At 39.5% G+C, this 15694-nt stretch overlaps 1 protein-coding gene across 5 annotated transcripts in view; it reads left to right on the forward strand.

Moving 5' to 3' along the window:
- Positions 1–15694, forward strand: part of SERGEF (secretion regulating guanine nucleotide exchange factor) — a 159651-nt gene that overhangs the window by 79983 nt on the left and 63974 nt on the right. For 4 of the 5 annotated variants that reach the window (XR_012586825.1, XM_074585800.1, XM_074585805.1 and 1 more), the window contains exon 10: positions 12394–12430. The exons of the other annotated variant lie outside the window; for it this stretch is intronic. Coding sequence is in view for 3 of the 4 variants with exons in the window: in XM_074585800.1 (XP_074441901.1) it covers positions 12394–12430 (37 nt within the window). In the remaining variant the exon portion in view is untranslated. The remainder of the gene's footprint in view (positions 1–12393; positions 12431–15694) is intronic. 5 annotated transcript variants of the gene reach the window in all.

Raw genomic sequence — 15694 nt, forward strand, 5'->3', positions numbered from 1 at the left:
ACCCCTTCTCGAAAACCAAACAAGGATTGCCACATGTATTTGCAGTCAGTGTGCAAGTGGATGTGAGCAGTGAAAGCGTTTCAAAATTTGTTCTATTAAAGCATTTTTTCCTTTTTTTTTTTTTTATTCCAGAAGATATAGCTCTATCTGTGGCGGTATTTGGAAATAAAAGGAATAATTATTGGGCATAAATCTCTTGCAGTCAAATGCTATCCATCTATAACTGTAGTAGGGGGACCAGAACAAAACTCTGGTGAGCTACAGTTCGCAAATGTAGATACTTACTATAGTTAATGCTAATCTAGCACTGTTGTGCCATGCTGCTGTAATAGAACTCTTCATTCAACTTAGGAAAAATGTAAAAATATGGATATTACGTAGACTTAAATTAAGCTTAAATTTCTAAGAACTTGTTGCCTTGTGAGTTTTGTTAGAGTCCCATACAGAGGAAAAATATTTACCAGTCTTTTTTGCCAAAAAGCCATATTTGAATTTGGCTGTCATAAAACCACAGTTCTTCATGAATTGGGCTTCACATTTCTCAGACTGCTGTTTGTGGGGTTTTATCCCTGTTAGTTACTTATGGAATCTCCCGACTTGTGGGAGTGGGCTCACTGGTGCAAGTGTGTTCTCAATTTGTTATGGTTCCAAGGCTGCAGTCTGTCCGTCCTGTAACTGGTTAAAGTCTTTACGCTTACAGTTCTACAGCTACACCTCATCTCCTGACTTCTTAATCAAGGAAGTCTTTGTTCCTGAGAAGGACAGACCTGTTTTTCAGTCTATGGAGGCATCAAAAAATTGCTAGTGCATGGTTAGTGCTTCTCTGGCATCAACTGCAGATGATTGGTATTAGATGATACCCATTCCCAGTAACGGTTTACTGAGCAGAGAGTGTTATTGCGTGAAATTTTGGGAAGAAAAGGTTGTTTTCTTTTGTTTTCCTGTAGGCACTTGTCAAAACATATATAGACAAATTCTGTGGATAAATTAGCGTGCATTTAGTAGGTCTTGTGAAACCACTCTTTTCACAAGTAGACTTGAATGGTATTGTAGTGGTTATGTTGTCTGCTTTATTCTTTCAAACTGCAAAAATGCTGTCATGTTTAGAAATGGGTCATAAGAAAAATTCTTCCCTGATGTGAGTTAAATGACCAGTCAGTGCACCCTTTGCCTTGGGAGGTGGGACGCATCTCTCAGCTTACTCTGCCCCTGCAGCATTTCGTCCCCTGGCAAGACTGGGAGCCTTTGAAGTTGAGCAGGCTGACATGTTCCCTGAGAAAACAGGAGAAGAAAAGGTCATTTGAAACTGATGTGCTAGTACTGGTGTGAAAGAATCATGCCTCAAAGGTAGCACAGATGAAAGAGAGAGAAAGGAGTGGGTATTGTGCGAGAGAGATGTTGCATAATAGAAAAGTCTTGTAATTAGGCAGCTGCTAGGTCAAAATAAACTGCGATGAATGTGTGGTTTTAAAAAGCAACCCAGCTGAGATGAGTGAATGGTTCTCCTGAACATGAATAGCTGGAGGTCCGTTGGTGGGCTGCCTGGCTTGCCTGGTGTCGGCCAGCTGCAGTTTATTTTCCAGCCCTGGAAAGAGCAGATGGGTTCTGACCTCACTTCAGTAGAGCAATGGCAAGGGTCTGTGACTTTTTCTTCTCTCTACTCTTGTCCTACAGCTGTTTTCTTGAACTAATGGATGGTTCTCTGACAGAATATGCTCTGGCTACAGTCTTATTCAGAAAGTTCAAGTTAGAACTTTGAAGGCTTTATGATAATACAGCCCTTTAATAAAAATGCCTCTTTAGCAGCTCTGTAGAGTCACTTTAGACGTGTTTTTTTTTTTTTCCCCTGCTTCTCCCTTTGTGACTAGCATTAAGGCTCATTCTCTATTTGATTCCTTAAAAATGGTATCCTTATTTATCCAGAAGAGCTTTTCTATTCATCTTTGCATTGGAGCCTTAGCAACTTTACATTTTATTTATTTCCAGCAAGCTTGCTGCAGGGAGCTGTACTGTTGACTAAGTGCTGCAGAAACAGAGAATCCAACATTGAAGAGCAGAGTTACATGACACCCTAAAGGCATAAGCACTATTTATTTGGAGAGGTAAAGGAGGGACAGTCAGCAAAATTCATGGCTTGATGTTTTCATACAAGACTAACCCTTATGGAAGCTGCATGCCTGCAGCTTTCCTGAAAGTAAATGAACCAAGAAAATTCTGTCCTCAAGTTGAGGTAGTTGGTGTATGAAAAATGTTTTTTTGTTTTTTCCTCTGATGTTTATTTTGTCATAGTTTAGGAGGAGCTCTTAATGTGCTAGTGTTTTTTTTTTTTTCTTAGACTACAAATTAAGTTGATAACAATTTTGGTTTTACATGCATATATGCAGGAGAGGGAGAGACAGTGAGGGTTGTGCTGGAAATGAGGCAAAGATTTGCATTCTCCAACAGCTCATCTTAAATAGTATTTTCCAAAGGCATTGGGTTCAATGAGGGACACTTCAAATTATATTACACAGTAGTGGTTCTGTACTTCCAGTAACCTTCTTATTTCTTTCAAATGACATAAAATGTTTTGGAGATTAAATAGTTGGGTTTTTTTTTTATTCTCTTTAGTGACAGCGTATTTGTGTACTGACAGTTCCTGCGAGCAGCAATGCTCACAGAGGTCAATAGGGCCAGCAGTGAAATGAAAGTCCAATTGTGCATGAGAGCTTCCTTGAACATTTAGTAATTTCTCTGAAAACTAGTTTTCCTACGTCCTGGTGCCGGGTGTTGAAGAACTGTGAGACATTCAAAATTCTATCATAAATTTGGATTTATTGCTGGAAGAAGCAAAAAAGCCTCTGCGCTTTGAAAATTAATAGTATTCCTTAATGACATCATTGATAATATTCTTTTGATAATACCGTCAGGTGTTTTGGATGCAATTTTTAATGGAGGATAGTGTAAGTGAAAAGCATGTAGAATAGGAAAATGCTGTAAGAAGGCTCCAAAAAACCACATGCTAGAAAAAGAAGGGTTGTAGAGTGTCAGCAGAGTCAGACCTCGCGTTGGTGGGGCTGGTTCCCTGTGGGCAGTATGGCTGGACAGGGCCAGTTAAGTGATGGCTTCTGTCTTGAGGCAGGATAGCCCCAGCCATGGCCATGCTATCACATTTATCTCCTTTAAAGAGGGTCTGTTAGGGACAGTGTCTGCCTGTTCACAATATCCAAATAGAAAACCCAGATGGTCTTGAGGGTATGAACTTTGTAAGACGTGCTATTTTTCCTTTCAATGCTACAAAAATGCAAGTGCTATTATGTAGTCTTGGGGGCTGTGTATGCTGAGTTCTCTGCGTTATTTTTATGTAGAAGAATTGTAGTGAGATTGTTTGCAATAACACCACAGTTAGGGGAGAGCTGAATTCCCACAATATGTACATTTGATTGCTCTGTGGTTCTTTCCAGCTTCATTGAATACTCTAGAACATATTCTAAAAGGATTAAAAATGATGGACTGTTTTACCACAAGGAAAGAGATGTGAAGCCCAGATTCTTTTGAGAAACTTAAACCTGTGGTTACCATAGAATCATAGAGTCATTTAGGTTGGAAATGGTCTTACTGTTAAAGACTGAGGCAAAGAAGGCATTAAGTACCTCAGCCTTTTCCTCATCCTTGGTCACTATGCTTCCCCCGCATCCAATAAAGGATAGAGATTCTCCTTAGCCCTCCTCTTGTTGCTAATATATTTATAGAAATATTTTTTTATTGTCTTTTATGACAGTAGTCAGATGAAGTTCTAGTTGGACTTTGGCCCTTCTAGTTTTCTCCCTGCACAACCTCACGACCTCCTTGTGGTCCTGAGTTGCCTGCCCCTTCTTCCAAAGGTCATAAACTCTGTTTTTCCCCTGAGTTCCAGCCAAAGCTGTCTGTTCAGCCAGGTACGTCTTTTTCCCCACCAGCTCATCTTTCAGCACATGAGGACAGCCTGCTCCTGCGCCTTTAAGATTTCCTTCTTGAAGAAAGTCCAGCCTTCCTGGATTCCTTTGCCCTTCAGGGCTGCCTCCCAAGTGACTCTGTCAACCAGGTTCCTAAACAGGCCAAAGTCTGCCCTCCTGGAAGTCCAAGGTAGCAGTTCTGCTGACCCCCCTCCTTACTTCTCCGAGAACCCAAAACTCTCTCATTTTGTGATCGCTATGCCCGAGACAGCCTCCAACATACAGGGAAATAGTTGTTTCAGTAGAATTTGATGTTTTGTTGCCAAATAATTCTTGCTGTCATGACTTTTATTCTAAGCCTCTAAAATGTTGGATAATGATATGTACTTCGACAGACTGTTTGCCTGCAATCATTGTTTAATGGAACCATTCATTTCATTAAGTTCACAGTACCAGAAAATAGCAAATTCAGATAGGTAATGACATTTATATGCTATAATGAACGCTTTTCTTTTTGCTCTTTGCATGTAAAATAGCATAGGAAGAAAAGATAAATACCAAGGTTTTTTTGGCGTGCTACAATTCTTGACCTGAAAACATCAGAATAATCTGATGGTAAGGATGTGTGTGTTGATGGTACAGTCAGATCAGTGTATAAAGAGGTTTGAAAGTTTTTGTTTCTGTGGTCTTGCTTTCTTTCATTTCTTCTGTCAAAGTGGTGTTCGTGGCCTCAAATAAAGAGCAAACTGGTTGTAGTCCCCAAAGCAAGCCCAAATAGATTGCAAGGTATTCATCTTATTGCCTTTCATTTAACTTTGGAAAGAGAGCCACTGAGACTCTAAGGAGCTGGGAATTGTGGATGAAACAGTCTAAATCAAAATAATTTTGAGAAAAATGGTGAAGAAGTTCCCCTGGGTAAAACTGTGCATCTGCTGCAAACCCCATTCCTCTAGTTCATATTCGCATGCGGACAGAGATGTGCGTAATGCTAGTGAGGGTTGTGGCCTTGTAGGATTTGCAGTGCACAGACATAGGTTTGGGAGTATGTACACATTAACAGTCAGGCCTGACGTGTTTGACAATTTTATTTTTTTTTTATCAATCAGAAGGGATACTTTAGTCTTAGTTTTCACGATATCATGAAGACTGAATAGGGATCTTGTTACAGGAAACAAACTGGGATCAAATGACTGTGACTTGGTTAATTTTAAAAATGATGAAATGATAAACAAAAATTGGCTCAGGTCTTGTTTATAAAAATGGAAAACTTTGACAGACTAGTGAAGCTGAGAGATATGAAAGTGACAGAGCTTGATTTTTCTGGAGTGAAAGATGCTAATGCTTTCTGAACCCCAAGGAAGGAAGGGAACTGCCTGAAGAAGGATGCAAGAACTAATTGGAGAATCTTCAGGCAATGGAGAAGAGCCAGCTGACCTTGCTGACTTGTAAAGATTTTTATCACACTTGTCTTGGCTACATTCTTGTCATTCTACTAAAACCTAATCCCACTGGATGTTCTTACTGGGATCTCAGCAACTTTTGTATTGTCCTAGAGTCGTCTGATGACAAGGTTATTTTGTTGGTGGACATGGATCTTACTTTGTCCTGACATCTCAATCCACCCATCCTCAATTTGAGGCAAACAGTATATATCTAAGTTTTTCAATACGACCACACTTGCCTTGCAAGTAGACTTTGTGGGTGCATAGGGGTTGCTGTGATGTAACTCTTCCATGGAAATGCTGACTGCTGTAACAAGTAGCTTTTCTTTTCTCCTTTTATTTTTCCTCCCCTGGGCCTGATCTCTTTTATGATAGCTTTATGTGGTTTTGGTGCTTCCTACCTGGTATTAAAAGATGGTTGGTTTTTGTTATGTGTGTTGGGTTTTTTTGCATGTGTGGTTTTTCATTTGTTTGTTTGGATTTTGTTGTTGGTGTTTTTTTGTTGTTGTTTTACTTTGAAATTACAACTTTTTCCATCTCCTGCAAGCACTTGAGACCCAAGCTGCACCAACTGAATCGGAGAAGTGCAACTACACTCTATTAGCCACAAGAAGCTGTTCCTGGAAGCGTGGTGTACAGCGAGCTGGTGGATAGCAGAGCAGTTCCTCATGGATGGTTAGTGTCATAAAGCAGGAATGTGTGCAGGGACATGTATATGTCACTTATGGCATGGAGAGTGTAAAGGCAAGGTCTTGGGCTGGTAAGCTGGCTTTTTGGTGACTGTAACACAATTGGCAGGGCAGGATATTGAATGATTGGAGATGGGACTCTGAAATGGTGGGTGGAGAAGCAAGGGAAATGCTACAACGGATAAAGCACTTTGTGTCTTGCGCTGCAAGTGAGGCAGGCTTGGGGTTAGTTTCAGGCAGGGAGGGCATAGATCATAACTCTGGAAGCTATAGAGAGCTATAAAATCCTACTCTTGAGAGCTTACTGCATCCTGACAATGTCTTAATGCTTCCTCTATGTTTGCAAAGGTCCACTTACATGGCACGTTAGCTTTTGGTCAGGTGTGTCTCAAGGAAGAATGTTTTCTTCCTCTTCTTAGTACACAGGCTTCAGTTTAAATTCTGTTGTGAATTTTCTTGCTGTAGTGGAAAGTAAAACTACATACAAACTAAAAAGCCAATCACACAACAACAGAAAGTCCACCTTAAGTAGAAGATTAGATTATTAGATTGATGAAAAGTGGAAAATTTCTTGTGCGCTATAAGACACTGGGCCTTTCACTTTTCTAACTGTTACAGACAACAGCTAGGAACAGATTTATTGTGCTGTTCTTGGTGAGGTTGTACTGGTTTGCTGCTAACATGTGTTGCATTAAACCACACTTAGTCTTGTGCTAGCCAGGAATGTGACTAGGTTAGCAAGCTGCTTTCTTATCAATCAGGAGTCAAATGATCCAGAAGAGGAACACAGCGTTCCTAGTGAAGGATCATTGGAAGCAGCACAGCTTTGCTAATTAGATTCCTTTTATTTTATTTTTTCGCATCAGTAGAATTCTGCATATAAATGTAGTTGGGCATAGTGTGTCAAACAGTACAAATCATTGTTATGATCCATTAATCAAGGGCATGGAAGAACAGCTCTGGGAGAGAAGATTCCCCTGTCTTACATAAGCTTTGATCTGCAGTCTCTCGGTCACCTTATCTTCTTCCATTAGAACTTGTGATCCCAGAAGGAATAAAACTTGCTGTCTTCTGACCCTGGCTATTTCCTTACAGTGAAATTTGTCAAAAGACATAAGATGCCACGGCTTAAGTCCTGGAGAGAAGTACTTAGTGCATACCCTTTTAATGGTTTCCTTCCCTTGTCGTGTCATCCGCCCATCCCGCCCCAAGAGCTATGCTTTCATCAGGTTAAAAGTTAGAAATAGTAGTGACTAGAATCTGGATGCAACTTAAACACAAACAACTTAAACTCATCCTCAGAAATCTATTTTGTGTGTCATGCTTTTATCTCTGAGAAGTGATGGAAGCCTCCGTATCCTTGAACGTTTTGGAAAATAATTGCACTGTAGGGAATTAAGGCGCACTCATAGGGCAGTGAACCAAAAGTAAATGGTGTTGAGGTCCTTTTGTTGTTCTAGCGAAGCACCCTGATGATGGGATGCTTGTGAATTTTCATACTGCAATCCCCCTTGTGAGTCCACCTCCCTGTGCCTCTTCCTTGCGACACCCCAAACTGTCCCTTCCCCTCTGCTGCAGCACTAGTCTGGCTTTGCCTGCAGTTCTGACTCCATCTTTTTCCTGATGATCCTCAGTTGGAGCCCTGAGAGTACAGAAAGAAAAGAAAGAATAGCCAGCCTTGTGGTCAAGGCATTAGCCTGAAGCTTGGATTTTTGTACGCTTTGTTAGACTTGTTTTATTGTAGTGCTCGGAAGTCCCTTAGGGTATGGTTGACAAAAGGTATTTTGTCTCTTAATTACCTTTTGAAATCAATGGGAGATTGTATGTTTAAATATCTGCATGAGTTTTATCCTTTATATGTTTGTTTACTGTCTACAAAGGAAAGAGCAATACTTTCTTACCTCATAGGACTGGGGGGGGAGCAAAAGGAGGGGTAGCTATTCTTCAGAAAGATCTCTATCCCAGATCTAAGAGGGAGGTGCTCTATATTTACCCTCACCTTTCCTCTGAACCTTCTTCCCTGATAACATCTCCTCGAGCAGATAACCTTTTCTTCCTAATATGCATATGTATATTTATGTATACACATGTTTTCTTTTTTATATATATATACACATATATATATATCACACACACATATATAGGAATGTATATATAATAAACATTATTATTTTTATACTTCATATAGTACTTTTAATATATAAAATATTTTAATCTTAAGCGAAATACTTTCTCTATTTTGTGTACATTCAATCACAATTTTGTGATTTTGTGATTGAATGTAAAATCACGCTTTTACATTCAATCAATTAATTTTTGTTAGGACTGGGCCATAAGCATCTCTGCAAGCTGCAGAAAGATGTTGGTGTTTTGCCCAGCGTTCGTGGTTGCTGTGTTAAGGTTTTTCCTCACCATCCATGCAGCTTATGTCCTGACTATTTATGATTAATAAAATGCTGGTCCCTTGGCTGCTTCTCACCACATGTGTTAAATCTGGATGGATGGATCTGAACTGCAGCCATTGCTAGGTAGAAAACAACTTGCCAGCACACAATTTAAGGGAAGAAACAAACAATTTATGTATGGTTGAAAGGGCACAGATAATAAGGTAAATAAGTTATGAATAAAATGGTTCCTAAGCATTCTTTTCCTGCCTCACAGGCATTTGTAAAGTGCTGTGAGACCATTTAAATAGAGATCACAATATCGTTGCACAACTCTTCTCAAATTTTTCTCCAGAGAAGAAACTTTAATATGCCTTGTTTCTGTGTTTCTTAGGCTCACAGAATGCTTCACTCACTAGCAGTCGCTCTGATTTGTCTTTAAGATTAGTGATTTTTTTTCAATTAAAACAGAATGTAAAAATATTGCCCAATTAGAAAGCATTATTGTGTGTTTATAAGTACCCTTGAATGTACTTATCCACTGGGAGCATGCAGATGTCTGTTGGAATTTAATTTCACTGCAGCACGTTGTGGGTGGAGACAGAAGGGAAGTAGCCGGAAAATTATGGTTGCTGCAGTAAATACTAGGCTTCTCCCAGTGACCTGTGCTGACTGCAGAGCTTATTACATCTAATGTAAGCATAAAACATCTGTTCAGCAATGCTGTTCTCTGGCTGGTCTGTATTTGTACCAGCAAATTACGTGTTCTTGGCTGATTGTTGCCTGTTGTGGGGAGTTGTGAAGAAAAGGGGGTGTCACACTTACATTCAAGCTTATTGTAAAAAAGATGTTATGAAATGCCTGCAAGGCAGCACTGCCCATTAAGCAGTGGCAGCCTTGCTTCACCTCTCTGGTGTGGTTCCTTCTGAGCTCCAGAGTCACAGGTGTGCAGGCCAGCAGGAATCCTGCAGGTGGATGGCATAGCCTGTAGCAAGCAGCATGGGTCATGAATAAAGCTGTTGTTTCAGAAGGCTTTTGTTTCGGAAAGCTAACTTTAGAGTCCCCTAAGGGTGTTTTTTATTTGGGAGTTCCTATGAAGTCAGTCTGTGTTGTCAGGTGGTGACACCCTGTGATGAGGTGGAAGTGGTGAACCTTGCGCTCTCAATCTATCAAATTCTTCTTTGGAGCACCATATTGCTGCTGGAACATGGCATGTGCTGTGCTCGTTCCAGGCCATCATAGGTGAATCCAGGGCAATGCCTTCAACAATCGCAATGCCTTGCGATTTTGCTTGATTTCAGTCATTGTTGGCAAAGCTGGCACTTCCACTGAGGTGGCTTTTACCGACCAAAAGGGGTGCAGCAGCACCTGTTATTGTGCTTTGCAGTAGCTTTTAGCCCATTGGGCTGCAGAGCTGCAGCGAGTCCCTCTGCACGTGTTGGCTGTGGGTGGCTGTCATGGGGGCAACTCCCCAGAACTGGCAAGTCTGTATAGTACAGGAGTTCCTGGTCTGGTTGTACCCAGTGCCGTTTGATCGACTCCCTTACAACCTGATAAGCTGGGCAGTGGGTGGCTCTGAATGGCAGGCAGAGTAACAGCTATGTGAATGGAGTACGATGCTGCTTGCGGTCACCAGCATTCTTTTATCTGGTTTGCAGGCTCTGTAGCTGCTGCTATTAGATAGAGGAAGAAAATGCTTCTTTGTCAGGGGATGTTTTACATTCTAAACAACACCTTGTTTTGATGGGGTGGGGTTTTTTTTGGTTTTGATGTGGGGGTGGGTTTTTTTTGCCTTTTTTTTTTTTTTAATGTAGTGTTTCTGAGGGGGATCCTGGCAGTAAAGTATGAGCCCCCAGCCTGGGCAGTTCTTTTGTACCAATGCTTTTGAGTCTGTGCCTGTGTTAGTGTATTTCCTAGGAAAGTAGCTGAGATAGGATTATTCACACCTCAGATAAAATTCTTTTATTTCATTAGCAGCAGCTTCAGTATCTCCAATTTTCAGCACTTGGTGAAGATGCAGAATTTGCTTTTTTGCTAGAAAGCATTTGTGTGTGTTTTCCATGTGTGGATCATGTTTCCATGGCATCAACCTTTAAGCTCAAGAAGCATTGGTGGGAGCATTAGCCAGTGGATAGGCATTAGGAACCAGCCCTGCTCCCAAGTAGGGCTCTGACTTGTGGTGAGGATAATGATATAGGATATGGCGATGATTTATGCATTTTAACAGTCAGGGCTTAAAGCTTTGTCTGTCTGCAATATTGTGGAATAGAAGACTGGATGCAGTCCCGCTAGTGCTCTTGCAAAGGCATTGCTTTTCCTGCAGCTTTGTCTTGATATTTCTGAGGATGAGGCCATCCTGGGGTGTGCTGTGACTTGAATTATTTCTCTTGTCCTGTTTTCCCAAATGCTTTAATGTCTTGGCTAAGTGCCTCTATCCTAAAGAGTCTGTTTTGTCTTCCTTGCCGTTGTTGTGTTAGGATGGCATTGACCAGATGTTTTCATGTCACAGTTGTGGTGCGGGTACATCGTGAGTAGTAGTGATCGCAGTGTTAATTCGTAACACAATTGCTCAAGCTAGTCTGTGTGTCAGCCTTGGGTGTATCTTTTTTCCAGTAAATGCTCAAGCACAGTGTGCTGAGTACGATGACTGTTTTGATGGCTTTATATTATGCAGACATTGAGGTGATTGTAGCAGTTTCTCTGGCCATAAAAACTATAAAGTTATACATGTGCAAAACAATATAAAAATTTGATGTTACGGACTTCTATTTTTTTAATATAATTGAGCATATACTCCAGTTTTATATTTTATCATTGCAGATGTACTTATAAGAAGTTAAGAAGTAGAAGAGTGTACTTACTAGTTTTTTCCAGCTCAGTAGTATGTGTAATGGACAAGCAGGTGCACGACAATGAACCAGATACAGGATTTTGAGGGGATTGCTTGTGTTTGTAATTTAAGACTTGAGGGCCCTCAGCAGAGTACCCTTGTGTAAGATGATGTCTCTATTATGTCAGACAATTGTGCCAGCAGCGACATTGCAAAAGAATTCAATGTGAGAGGCAAGCCCTTGCAGTAGGGCAGCGGGCTGTGGTACCATCATTTGTACCCATCTTGGGGCTTGTGGTACCATCATTTGTGAGGAATTTACGAAAGCTTAGAGAGTGATACCACGTGATAGACACTAAAGCAATTTAAGCATCTGACATGTTCACAGCAGCTGCAAAGGAGAAAAAAAAAAGACACTGACTATGAGTTTGCTTTGAAAAGAACTGCACAACTGATTTCCATCACTAATGAGCTTGGGAGAAAATGTTTGCCCTGGTTTCTTTTTTTTTTTCTGCAGCTTTTAAAAATTAAATCAGCCTGCTGCTAATAGAGGAATTGAGTTCTATGGTATTTTTTCTCCATTCTAGACAAATGACCATAGGGATCATATTACTTCAGGTTTGTCACACTGAGCCTATATACTTTGTGCAGTTCTTCAGGGATCATCTGGAAAAAAACCAGTATATATAAGAGAAATGGAGATCTTCATTGCCCTTTTGATTCTCAGCTGTCTCAGTGTGGTTCTGATCTTGCAAAGGCTTAATCTGCATTTGCTCTATGCCCATGAATGGTCTTGTTAGATCCAGTGGATATTGTCATGGGTGTGATGTTTTTGCAGAATTGTGGCCAATCTTGCTCCTAAAGATTGGAATGTCAGCAGTGACTGCATTTTGAAAAGAATATGCCTGTTTATTAACAAAACAAGCAAACAAACATGCCCTCCCCTGCCACTAAGCCTCTAAGTGAGACTACAAATGAAATTTCATTTAAAAGTGAGAGTACTTCAACCTTGATTTTGCATCCTACAAGCTGTAGCTGTTTGTTTCAGGTTAATTTTTAATTTCCTGTCATAATTGTGGTTGTCTTCCTGCTGGTAAGCGGGTTCTCTTTTATTCATTCATACTTCTTTTTCAGATTGCGTGTGGCTCGGAGCATAATCTGGCAGTAGTTGGTAAGTAGCTTAATTTTATATCAAACCCTCTCACCTTTTTTTCATTTTTAAGTAGCACAGGATGAAAGAAAAACGTGCACATCAAACATACTGAGCGACTAAGGGCCTTGTGTGCAGCTGGAAGGAGGAAAGTAACATATAGGTGTGGAGGAAAGAAGAACTGGTAGCATAAGTGGTGATGGTGAAAAGGTGCCTTTGTTGACCAGCCCCTGTAAGGAGAGAGGGATTGATGGATGTAACAGCAAAATACATTTGCAAAGTGCTGCAGCCTGTTTTAGAATGGAGCCATTGCAACAATTCAAGCTGCAGATTCAGAATAGCATCTAAGCCTGAAGCTGGTCAAAAGTATCTTTGTTTAACGTGGAAATTTTCAACGAAAAAAAAAATCCTGGGTCTTTTGTTGTTCGAAGCTTGGAAAAACTTCAAAATGTCAGTCAATGGTAGTCAGGTTCTTTAGTGCATCTTAGTACAATGCAGCTGTTGTAATAATAATGAAAGTACCAGGAAGCTAACATTGGTGGAAAAAAGGAATTTTGTGTATTAAGTTCAGGAACAATCAGATTCTCGCTTTCATGTGATGAGTTGATAACTGAAGCTTGATACATGATTGCTATTATTTATAATTAAATGTTTAAGAACTTTTTTAACTGTAGATTTTCAGGTGCTTTGTAGAGGAGGTCAGCATAATTATCCCCATTAATAGACAGAGTGAGAGAGGTGAAGAAAAAAATTCTGTGCTAATCGGAGCTGGAAATGAAACAGTCTTCTAACTTTCAGTCTAGCACTCCATCCACGTAGACATTTTTGATTGCCATGACTGATGCGTTGAGATGTTAAGTGAAGAATTTCCTTGATTTTCTTAAGCGTGGTAGACAGGTGTGGAGAAACCACCTATTTGGTATCCAGTCTGCATTCCGTGTCCTAATTTTTAAGGTATTTATTTTAGCTCGGTGTCTTACCAGTTTCATTAAGTGGATACAGAGGTGGTGTTGTGTATATGTAGTGTATTTCCATGTATACTGTAGTATATTTTCTAATTATTCTTCAACGATTAAACTTTGTAGTGAACTTGTTAAGTTCTACTTAGTTTATGGCTGGCTTTAAGTAAAGATTTTCCCTTTAGCTGCTCGTTCAGTGTCACAAGCCTGTGTTAATTGTCAGGCTGGTGCTTCTGAATGTCGACTGAAGAGCAATCAGAAGAATCACATTGTGTTTCTTGCTGAATTGATGAAGTGAAAGTGTGCTGTTAGCGGATTCCTCCAATGTGCGTGAAAGCAAAGCATTGAGTTTGAACAACCTTCTCTCTCCTTATGTCCTTTTAAGCTTTCTGCCTTCTAGGCAGAAATCTCTGGAAAAAATGAGTAGCAGAATGAAATTCTAGAAATAGTTACAATAAACTAAGAACTTTGCATACGTAAAGAACATCATATGCCTAAGCTGTGTGCTTACGCTCATTGAATTTAATGGGAAAATTATCAATGCTGGAAGCTAGTGAAATTTTATTTTAAGGACAACAGAGATGTGATGTTTTTTGGGTTTCTGTTTTTTTAACTAAAGAACAATGATACATTTTATTCCTGAAATTAATTTTTACATGTGCTTTTAAAAGGTTGACTTTTTAGAACATTTTGTGGTAGGATTCCTCTGATCACTTGTCACTCTTAGTTCAAAGCTGTCAACTGTTATATTCCCAAAAGGTGTCACACAGATTTCTGTAAATATGTCTACTTGATTGTACAATTTCTTAAAAAGTTATCATTCAAGAAGAGTTTATTTAGGACAACTATGTCAGTGGTTTCTTAATTAGTAAATGCTTGAACGATTGACCTTTAGACTGAAATAGCACAAGTTTGATATTAAAGGTAAACTGAAAAGCAAGCCTTTAACATTATCATGTTTAACAGTATCATATTCAAGTCAGTATTTCTGGTTGTATATACAAATGTGTTTGTGCGCTTTTTTTTGTTGCATCATCTTTCAGATAGAAACATTTTTAAGCCAGAGAGGCTAGATTTATGATTCATTTCACAAATGCTGAAGTTGTGTTCCAGTCATCTTGCTGATGATACAAACTCTTTGATTTGTAGGGCTAGCAAGCAGTTAGTTTTTTCATGTTACTTTATATAGTCTGCATCCATTTGTACGGTTCAGTTACTTGAATTCTATTTTCTTGCTTTCTTCTACTGAAGTCAGTGCAAAATTTGGTTGTTCTCTTCACTGTGACGGCACTGACTCCTTTTTCATGGGTAAATTGGAAGAAATCCAGTTTTCACTTGATCATGAGGTAAATGTTTCATATAAAGGAAAAAGAGGTGTGGGGTTTTTCCAAATGTACCTACATTTCTAAACTCAATGAGTTAAAAGTAATAATTTGTACATGAAAAAGTGTAAACCTCTTCACTTCTAGCTCTTGGTGAAAACACTACATTTTTGTTTTGGTGTAGGGTTGTCCTGTGATACTAGTTCTAAAGTGTTGTAATATTTTTCATGTTTGTATGACCTTTCACTTGAAAATGAAAATCCCTGCCTAATAATAAAAAACCTTGCACTTTTCACCTCAATCAAGGATTAATCATCATGGGAGCTGGCCTATTTTTGATTGAAAAAACTGAATAGTTATTTAAGAAATGTTGTATAACATCTCACATCTGAAAAATAGCTTCTAACACTGAAAACTCTATATGTACTTACTGAGCACAACAAAGGCTGGCTTTTCAACCCGAGTACGATAGCTGCAATGTGTAGCACTGAACTTCTTGATATTAAAACAGATTATTTGAAAAATTGAAATACATAATGGAACTAAATCACTGTGACAAAGTTGAGCTTATCCGGGTTTCGGAGTCTATAGTGTTTTAAACACTGAAAATGTAAGGAGGTTTGATTCTTACCCTAAAGAGCATGTGATTAAAAATTGTATTTATGGAGAAGGCTCTTATCAGGTTCCTACCTGCTCCCCACTGAGACTTTGATCCTCCTTTTTTAAAAAAGCAAATAGTTGTCCTTTCAGAGAACACTGTGGGTCACATGCAGCTCATGCAATGCTGCAACTTAAATAATCAAGCAATACTAACTATGCAGAAGTAGAGTTGCTACAAAATGTATGCGTTTCTTGACTGTGCTGCAGCTACAGGGCACAGGACAGAATGCCTTGAAGAGCCTCCAAATGCAAATGTCCTATTTTAATGAAAATTAAACCCAGAAAACTTCTTCAAGCCTCCTTGAAGTAGTGTTAAAAAAAAAAAAAGTCATTTCAAGGATGAC

This window comes from Larus michahellis, chromosome 4 (genome assembly GCF_964199755.1).
Source record: "Larus michahellis chromosome 4, bLarMic1.1, whole genome shotgun sequence".
Classification (NCBI taxonomy): domain Eukaryota; kingdom Metazoa; phylum Chordata; class Aves; order Charadriiformes; family Laridae; genus Larus; species Larus michahellis.